Source organism: Anoplophora glabripennis, unplaced genomic scaffold (assembly GCF_000390285.2).
Source record: "Anoplophora glabripennis isolate ALB-LARVAE unplaced genomic scaffold, Agla_2.0 scaffold623, whole genome shotgun sequence".
Lineage (NCBI taxonomy): Eukaryota > Metazoa > Arthropoda > Insecta > Coleoptera > Cerambycidae > Anoplophora > Anoplophora glabripennis.
This window is the reverse complement of record NW_019416726.1, coordinates 184,485-194,813: the sequence shown is the minus strand read 5'-3', so window position 1 is coordinate 194,813 and position 10,329 is coordinate 184,485. Positions and strand designations below refer to the sequence as shown.

Genomic DNA, 10,329 nt, shown 5'->3' with positions numbered 1-10,329 from the left:
AAACTCAATGTCGCAAATGCTGAAAATGTCCTCCATTCACTATTTGGCATTCTCCAAGACGATAGTAAAAGCTGTCCACAGCATTCTGAATGACTTCAGCTGGTAAATTATGCATCTCCGCCCTAATCTTGTTCTTTAAATTCTCAATATTATCCGGTCTGTCCTGGTAGACTCTTTCTTTCAAATATCTCCAAAGAAAATAATCCAGGGGTGTTAAGTCGGGGAATCTTGGCGGCCATTCAACTGTACCTCGTTTACCAATCCAGGGATTTGGAAACATTTCATCTAAGTATTTTTGAACGTCAATACCAAAATATGGGGGAGCGCCATCTTGTTGGAACCAAATTCTTTCATTCGGTATATCTGGATCAATTTCATGAGGGAAAATCACGGCTAGAGTAGGTCAGGTCAAATGTTAGGAAATCCAGGTAGCGCGCGGCAGTAAGATTTTCTTCAAAAAAGAATTTGAGCCCAAGATTTTGTTGTTGATGATACCTGCCCATACATTAACTTTTTGTGGATGCTGCGTATGCGATTCGCATGTCCAGTGTGGATTTTCCTGGGACCAAAAGCGATAGTTGTGCCTGTTAACCACTCCCTTCTTCATTTAAATAAACGTAGCTTCATCCGAAAAAAAGTACGTCTCGTTGAAAACCATTATTGTCGTCACACCGTCTCATAATTTCCTCACAAAATTGTAATCGCCTATCATAATCGTCTTCCAAAAGCTCTTGGACAAGACATACCTTATAGGGGTGGTATTTGTCTTGTTTCAGAAACATTCGAATTGCAGTTCGAGAAGCATCGTGATTGCGGGCCAATGAAACAGTTGAAGTATGAGGATTTTCAACAAGTTCTAATGCAATGTCTAATTTCTTTTCTTCATTCAAAGCACGTGCCCGTCCAGTTTTGGGCAAAGTCTGTACTGTACCGTGTTCCTCAAATTTGTGAAATATTTTACTAACTGTCCCTTGCGAGATTTGGTTTTCGGGATATTTCGCATTAAATAAATCGCGCACTTCAGCCTGACTTCTTATTTTGTCTCCACATCCAAGCAATATCAAGATTTCGATGCGTTGCCTTTCCGACAATACCATTGCAATTCAGTAAATAACTTGATTTTGACACAATAGTAACGTTTCGAACTCCAATTTACAACTAAAGCGAAAAATTAACCAGAAAGCCTGGCAAGTAAGTGGTGCCAAAAAAACGCAACATAAAAAATATATCTTTTTTGCGTTAGCAGTGATAGGTACAGTTTCAAATTCTTTATTTTATTCTGTGCAAATTCATGGAGGATAACACTGAAGATAATTAAATTTTATTTCACTTGTTAAGTAGGTGTTTTATACAACCCTAAAAACCTTGCTATTGAAAAAATAAAACTTGTTTATTTGGTATGGCTGGATTCAGTTTTCTATAAGCTTTTCAACGAGCCCCCTCATGCCTTTTGTTTCCATTTGAAAAAAAAGTAGGGGTAGCTGGGGTTTAGGGGGTTGAAGAAAAATTAATTATTATATAACCGAAAGATGAGATAAAATCAAAATCAGTTAACGTGTTTCGGCGTTTTAAAAAAAATTAACTCATTCAAAAGATATTAATTTTATTCCTTACTTCTGGTCATCCCTGTATAAGAAATATAAAATCTCCACAACATGAATGAAAACCAATGTTTGTCACCTTTATAGTAACTTCACCAATATTATAAAAGTCGGTCAACATTTAAAATTAAGAATTAAAATACTAGAAGGCGGCTCCGTCATAAAATTAGACATCATTGTTTATACAGTGGACGAGAATCGACATTGAGTTTTTTTTAATTAGACATCCTTATTTATACAGTGGACGAGAATCGACATTGAGTTTTTTCATTCCTAGGTTTAACTGGTTGTCTAGCTTTATAAACTATATTATAGTTATAGTCATATAATATAGGTACGATGTTCGTAAGTTATAGAACATACTTTGGGGGTACGTAGCTCCCTTAGATGAAAATAAACGTATTTAGTCAAAGTTACCTTAAGATAATGTTTCTTCCTATAAAAAACTGGTCTTATATAATTTTTTAAGATAGCTCTGTTACTTTTTTAGATATTTCAATGAAATTTGGTGTAGACAGACTCAGATAGATAGAATATCGGCAATAATCTTCTGTTTATTGCTTATTTTTTTGTTAGTTGAGATTTTGGGAAGGTATTTTCTGCAACGTCACTTTATTTATTGAAATTTTTATCAAGGCATGTTATACATATACGGTTATTCTTGTAAAATTTGGCCAGACAAAGTATAATTTAATCAACATTCCTCTAGCCACCTTTGAGCTGATTCGACCCTGTGATTGGCTGCCATACCTCTCCGTGACGTAGCAGTCTATCACGCCGCCATGCAGGCAAACTGCCAGCGGTGAGTTGACCAAGCCACAAGTGGTCGAAAATCGCATTTTGACGTTTCCACCGGTACGATGTTTTCGTTTCGTGTGATTTTCGCCGAACGTGGAAGACTTTTCCGGTACGGGAAAAACGCGAGGACGGCCGCGACCCGCAAATATGACGCGTGAGTGCGATATCCAGTGCAGTTTAATTTAAAACTAGTTTTGTTATTGTTGCATCGAAGTGTTTGACATTTAACGGTGTTTCTAAGGTAGATCTAATTCTTGTGCAATCGCTCCAGGTGTATAACGTGCATTTGTAGTGAGATGATAAAATTTAATGGCCTTTTAGAGCGGTTATGTGGCTGTTGTTGTGCAACCTAACCTCAAAATTCTCCCGAGCAGGTATTTGACAGGTTTTCACTACCTACGCCTACCTTTTCCTTTTTTTTTAATAAAACCTGTGCTGTATCTATTTAACTTCGATAGCTAATCACGTAGGTATATATTTTTTATCGGCTGATTAGAAATTTTACGACTTTCCATTAATACTAAACAAGATAACGAGCTTATATAACTTTTATCAGGTAACTACAAATGCATATTTATACAGTTTTGGTGTAACTGTACCACGATGGTAAAAGGTTATTGCCCATGGAATGGCTAGAAAAACGGGTATACACTGTTAATATCAGCAAGTACCACTATGAGATAACAACGCGTTGATTTCTTGTTAAATTCTTCAGCTTTCCTCTCACAAGTACAACACACAAGTATAATACAGGTCATTTTGTTTTTTCGCTTTGGTTACTTGGTGCATACATTAATTTAATACATTAATAATACCGTGGGAAATTGGGGTTAATAATAATTAGCTGCGTTACTTTTTACTAGGCATTTATTTACATCGGGATTTCTTGATAAGTTTTATGAGTAATACAGATAGCTGCCAGTTTATACATAGGACATAGATTTGGATGTTAGATAAAATTTCATCAGGGACATGAACTTTCGTAATATGTGGTTTTGTCTCGGGTTTTGTAATATCCGCTTCAGGTTCATAATAGAAGATGTTTTGAAAAATATATGGAAAAGACAAAGGAAGCTAGAAAGTCATTTAAAAATATACCTACATAAGTAGTTGTTCGTTAGAGGGAAAGGAAAATATTAAATTTTTCTTAGTAGTCTCTTGCAGTTTCATGAAAACATGAATGAATTTTTATGATTGACACTTGTTTACGTGGACTATAAACGTAAATTATTTTATGATTTACTGAGATAAATACAAATATGTTTTTATTTGTCTTTTATAGAGGGAGGTGCTGCCCATTCTGTCGAGAAAAGCTACTAATTGATTTTATATGACTATGAATATCTTCTCAAGTTGCTGATATTACCAGCGTGCCTTCTTGCATCGACAAAATTTCTATTAATTCAGAATTCTGCTTTTCTAGGTGTTTAAAACGAAGTGTAGTGAAACTTTAAAAATATTATGAATCCTTGTAGAACATGAATTCCTATAGACGGTTTCGAATGGTTGTCAGTGTGATTGTTAAGTTATGACCTGTGACGCATATCTTAGTGTAGTGTAGTTCGTAGTGTGCGAATAGCTTTAGAAAATGACTACAAGGAGGAAGAAGAGCAAGCAGGAGAAGGACGGTTTTATGAAGAAGGTCTCGTCGTTGTTCAACTTAGATACGGTGAGTCACAAACCATAGTTTTTTTCTAGGTTCTTATTAAATTATTTACCAGTTAATTAATAACTTGTTTACTTTTGGGAAAATAAAATTAAGTACTTTCTTTTTTAATCTTGTTTCTAATTGTCTAAAACTGCGTTAGTAGAAATGTTCCCGTCTTTTCCTCTCGTAAAGGACATTGCACACTGTTGCCGGATGGACGAATTATAGAACCTTGTACTTTTGGAGGATTTACAGGTCGGTGATCACCGAGAGGTTTTGATGCCGACGTTATTAGTACTACCATTGTTCTCGCTGCGGCTTTATCCTATACTCGTTTCATGGAACTAGGCCTACCTTTTCTGCTATCGGAGCGCCCTTTACAAGGGACAGGCCTGGACAGATGACCTCTGCCAGCCCCGAAATAAGTTACGTTTGTAGTAAACAGTGTAATAAAATTTTATTACGAGTATTAAGGGATGGTCGGGGTGTTTATAATATAAAGGAGTATGGAAATCTTTTTTTTTCAATTTTTCTATTGGGAACTATCTTTAATTTATTATTACTTAAATATTGGATTTTTCTCCGATGTTGAAAATTTCGCAAGTAGACGTAGGAAATTTGTCGGAATACATACCTAATTTAATGACGTGTGGTATTCGGTAAAAAAAAATTCACACTGAAATTGTGAATAACATTAAAAATCAAATATGATATTTTGAAGTCGAATGATTGAAATCAATGCCGTCTTCTTTTCATCTAGGTAAATAAATTGATCAGAACCCGTTTCACCGATGTTTTGAGTCGGTCGCTATTCCTTTGAACACATTTTTAGATCAGGATCAGCAAAATTCCTTTTTTCTGAATCAAAATTTTTGTGATTCATTTTGCACATTTGGTTCGAATCCGAAAATTCTAACCTAAAAATAGTAACAAATCGCTGAAGAGGCAACTCGATACCAAGAAATTGTATTATTAAGATTTAACAGGCCAATATGTTGAAATTCCCTTATCGATTACAACTTAGCATAAGAAGGTAAAAAATTTAATGGTTTAACGAATAAATACCAGAAAGTCTAAAACAAGCGTATTGGAACAGTTGAGTAATATACCTATAGAGAATTTTTGACTGTCGAACGGTTAGCGAACATTTGGGAAGGTTATGCTTTCAATATAAAGAGGAGAAATTGTGAATATAATTAAAACAATGTGGAACTTCAAATCAGTTTCTGAATTATCGAAATTAAGGATGAAGATAGTCCAACAAAGAATAAACCGATAAACTGGGAAACCTAATGGTGGGTATCCATTTATGGCAATGCTCCGTAACGTAACAACGAACATGTTACGGCCTGTTACAAAAGGCGACACGGTTCGCTGCGAAAGTATGTGTGGTTTTGGTCGTATCATTCATTCTGTAACGTAACAAAATAAGGTTACGAGACGACACAGGAACATAAACTCGCAGTATGAACTTAACTGCAATAATGGATTCGTCATTGCAATTGCAGTTAGCAGTAGAGTCATATATTTTTATTCATCGTACAATTTTGAAGAATAAGAAACGGAAATCTCCGGAAATCTTTTCTTTACTCCACTCCATGACACAATCAAAGAAAAACATACTTTTCCTAGTCACTGCAGAAAATAGACTGACCCCAGACCATATACAAAAGACTGACGAAGCAAAAAATAAGACAAAATCATATGTGCAACAGGCAACGTTAAGGTCAAAAGGGTAACCCCGTCTCAACATGTGGCAGAAAGTACTGTTGCATCCCTTTGATGCGACGACTAAAAACCGACAACTGATGGTTCGTCCCGGATTAGTTACGCGTGTCAAATTTGTTACACGTATGTACCATGTAACAATTATTTTCCGTCTCCACTAGCTGTAACGTAACATGTTCGGTGTTACGTTACGGGGTATTTGACACAAATGGATACTCGCCTTAAACAGGTCGCATTTATTTATAACCTAATCTTTTCTAAATCTACAAAGGTATTTCTAAAAAACTGGCAACTGGTTAAATGGAAATTTGGAAAATCCTCAAGTTCTGTTTGGCTGTATGTATAAGAAATTAATAAAAAAATGAGGAAATCATTAAGAGCAGTAAATTGATTTAACTCCAAATCCAAATTGGAAGAGGAAACAAATTCAATGGGGATGATACAAGAACAACCCAGTTTGGAAGAATTTTAATTTGTTTGTGGTTTAAATCCGCAGACTGATCATACTACACTCGATTGCTGTTTCAAATTTAGACAAAAAGGGATTGAAGGATAACGACTTAAAACTACACGACACAAGTAACAGCCAATCAATCAAGCCTTACTTGCATCTGGATGTGTAACATCATAGGGAGATGATTGATAACAGAAAGTGACACTAAAACAGAAAATAATAGAGCACAAACCATCAAATGACAGGACAACCCACAGGACAGTCGCGAAAGAAAATAATTGAATTACGTATACAGGGTGCTCTAATTAAAACTTACCACCAGGAAAATAACGGAATTAAAAAAACCTGAAACATCAATTTTCTTTTCAAAGGGGACACGTGATGGCAAATTGTTACTTAAACTGTAAAGGGTAATAAAATAAAATTGGCAAACGTTAACACTTACTTTGACTTATCTGATAGTGTGGCTTATAAAATCATCAAGGGTAGGTACCTACTAGGGAGAAGATTTCTGGATATTTTTTTTCTTAGCCATGGTTTTTTATGTGATTGCTTACAAAATGGTATAAAATTTTCAATTCAATTTTTTTAGCTATAGGTTATTACCTGCCTATAAAGCAAGTCGCTTTATATAGTAAAGTTAATTGCAATGTCAAGCTCTACGTCCCACTTCAAGTTATGTAACATTTAAAGAGCCGTGTTCCGCGCTTTCTATTTTCTAATTCTTCTGTTTTAATTAAAATGGCACCATTGGATGCTAGAACGCTTAATATTACAATCGGAATCGCCCACTCCTCTAAAAAAGTAGGCTTGGTGTAGCTATAAATAAAACGGAATAAAGTGGAACGCACAACGTGAATATAACTTTACTGGAAATTGCGCAACGTAAAAGTGTTGCCAAATAAGATTTAGTTAATGTTAATGTCGAGGTTAATGCAATTCCAAACACAGTCTATTTAAAAAATTAAAGAAATGGGAAAGGCTCCTGTTAATGTTGTTGTAATGTCGATAATAATAAATTTTAGCTATACTGTGTTTGGAAATGAAAGAGAGTAATAAAACCCCGAGATAAGAACCGGCCATGTGCGTGGTAATATTTCGTTTCAGGTCATTATCGGGTAATGACTGGGATTGGAAAATCGACTATCTACAGACTTTTAAAGGAAACAAAAAATAAACAAGATACTGTAAATCCCCCAAAATTATCTACAGGGAGGTCAAAAGTCGTTATCGACGATTTTTTCAAAAATGTCATTCGCAGAAAAGTACACTCATTTTATTTTAAAAAAGAAATACCAACGCTAAACAAAATTTTAAGTGAACTTTCAGAGGACAACGATTTGCCAAAAATCAGTAGAAGCAAATTATGGGCCTTCTTACGATAAAGATGAAATTATTTGTTGGCGAAGATCCTACTTAAGATCAATTAGAAAATTCCGTGACGAAGGGAGGAATATTTATTATCTAGACGAAACTTGGGTCAACGAGGGATATACTGTAACAAAAGTATGGCAAGATAAAAATGTAAAAAGTTTTCGACAAGCATTTTTGGATGGACTTTCAACAGGGTTCAAGGCACCTTCAGGTAAAGGGCGAAGATTAATAGTGACACATATAGGTAGTGCCAGTGGTTTTGTAGATGGCGGTTTACTTTTATTTGAATCTAAAAATACAGGTGACTATCACGAAGACATGAACGCAGATGTTTTCGAAGAGTATTTTACACAGATGTTGGATCTTATTCCTCCGGGGTCTGTAATTGTCATGGATAATGCCAGTTACCATTCACGGCAGACCGAGCGGACGCCTACGACTGCTTGGAGGAAAGCCGATATAATTCAATGGTTATCCGGAAAAAACATTTCTTTTGAAACAAATATGGTGAAAAAGGAACTTTTGACACTTGTCAATCTTAATAAAGATCAGAAAAAATATGTTATCGATGAAATGGCAACAAATCGCCAAATAACGGTACTACGGTTACCACCTTATCACTGTGAACTTAACCCAATCGAATTAGTCTGGGCGCAGGTAAAAGGAGATGTAGCGCGAAATAATACGACGTTTAAATTAAGTGACGTGAAAATTTTGTTAAAAAATTCCTTGGAACGAGTAACTGCAGATAACTGGCAAAGATGTATACATCATGTACAAAAAGAAGAGGAGAAAATGTGGGAACTCGATAATTTAATTGACGTTACTGTGGAACCTATCGTTATCAATCTAGGAGACGAAGATAATTCATCAGAATATTCAGAGGATGAATTTTAATATACCTACTTTTTTATTTTCTTTATTGTACATTTATACAACACTACATTTACTCACCATAATTTGAATTTTCAAAATACATATATTTTTGTGTGGAATAAAAGTCTATTCATTAAATTTAAATAAATATTTTGATAATAATATTGAATAATTTTATTTGAATTACTAAAAACCCTCTTAACCCGGTTATGATGCTTAAAGTAGCCTCATGTTTTGAAATGCTGTTTTTATATTGTTTACTTATAAGAGAAATGGACCGAGAAATTGAAGCGGCATAGACAAAGACGGATTGTCGGGGATTAAATTTTAGCTACCTGCTACAATTTAGTACAGTCCGATCACACAAAGTTTTTTTAAAAGTATACCTGATCTATACGGAAAATACATAATATAAAAATATTGAATATAAGCACCAGTACTACATTTATTTACGATTTGCATACATAATAAGCTTTTATTACTCTATTTCATTTCTAAACAGACTATAGAAAATATTTAGTAGGTGCAATTCTGGTGAATAAACAGGCAAGCAGATTTGAATAATTGTTACGGTTGGTAATTAAATACTAAATAGTCAGCAGTATTTGACTTTTTAACTATTTGTTCGTGTACAAAAGTTGGTTTATGCAACAACAGATATGCATATAATAAGGAAGCGGTCTAGAAACCAACCCGCAAGAAATTGAGAGCCGATTCCGAAATCGATACCGAGATGGTTTTTATGAGGTAATCGTGTACGGTTACGAGAACATCTACTACATTTCAGTGTCAAAATAGTGGGAGTTACTCAATATGTAGATCCGTGCGACGAATAAGGCGTGTGGGGAATTGGATTCCATGGGCGTATCATTTTAGAGAATTCTAACTTGTTAAATATAGAACAACAATAGATGTGTCGATTTTTGATAGAAATTTGATTATCCTTACAAATTTATGTTCAACTTGATATACAGGGTGTTTCGCATAAGAATCAATATGGTGATTTAACGCACCGTCAAGAACGGCGGTGACAACATTTTTAACATTAAGGCGATATTGGCATTGTATTAGCTATGTCCTGTACAAATTTAGTTTCGTGCATCTCTCGGTTTCAAAAATACAATACCTATGTATGTTTTCAGCCACGATATTTGAATAATTCCAAATATTTCGAATTTTCACCACCAAGAACGGCGGTGACAACATTTTTAACATTAACGTGTTTGCACTTTATGATGAACAAATACTTAATATAAATTTTAAGAAAAATTATAGATTACAGCAAATATTTCACATAGTTTGACGAAAGTATATACATTTGAATATAATAAAATAACATTTACGGCAAATAATTCCATTAAGAACTATCTGATCATTTGATCCATATACTTTTTTTCAGTGATTCTAATTTTAGTTTGATTTATTTATGACTCTACAGACTACTATTTTGGCACTAGAGTATAACCACTCTTCTAACATCATTTTTTAAATACCACATCGCCAGTTTCCGAACAGATCTATAAATATTTAAACGTAAAAAGTGTCTGAAGGGAATCGCTTTTTATTCTACACAGAAATGTTTTAAAAACTAACCCAAAAGTCGTCTCGTATAATTTCCCACCGATATGAAGATAAACCGATGGGAAAAAATCCTAGGGGAAAGAGACTTAAGCCGCAGCCTTCTAGTTTTTCCGACTTCGCTCTAATCCCACCGCCTATCTGGATGGATCTCGAGGCGTGAAATAAATGACAGTTCAACGCAACCGAAACGTCCACTAGCGCTTACTATCTAGCTAATCATCCATCACCGAGTCGTCGGCGTCTATTGTCGAGAGATCTGCGACAAGCAA

General features: G+C 34.8%; 1 protein-coding gene across 6 annotated transcripts in view; it reads left to right on the top strand.

The window, feature by feature from the left end:
- The window catches only part of LOC108909914 (disks large 1 tumor suppressor protein), a 215,581-nt gene that overhangs the window by 85,996 nt on the left and 119,256 nt on the right, over positions 1-10,329 (top strand). For 2 of the 6 annotated variants that reach the window (XM_023455321.1, XM_023455320.1), the window contains exons 1-2: positions 2,397-2,640; positions 3,823-4,068. The exons of the other annotated variants lie outside the window; for them this stretch is intronic. In XM_023455321.1, coding sequence (XP_023311089.1) covers positions 3,988-4,068 — 81 coding nt within the window. In that variant the 5' untranslated portion in view covers positions 2,397-2,640; positions 3,823-3,987. Of the gene's footprint in view, positions 1-2,396; positions 2,641-3,822; positions 4,069-10,329 lie in introns of those variants that run through there. 6 annotated transcript variants of the gene reach the window in all.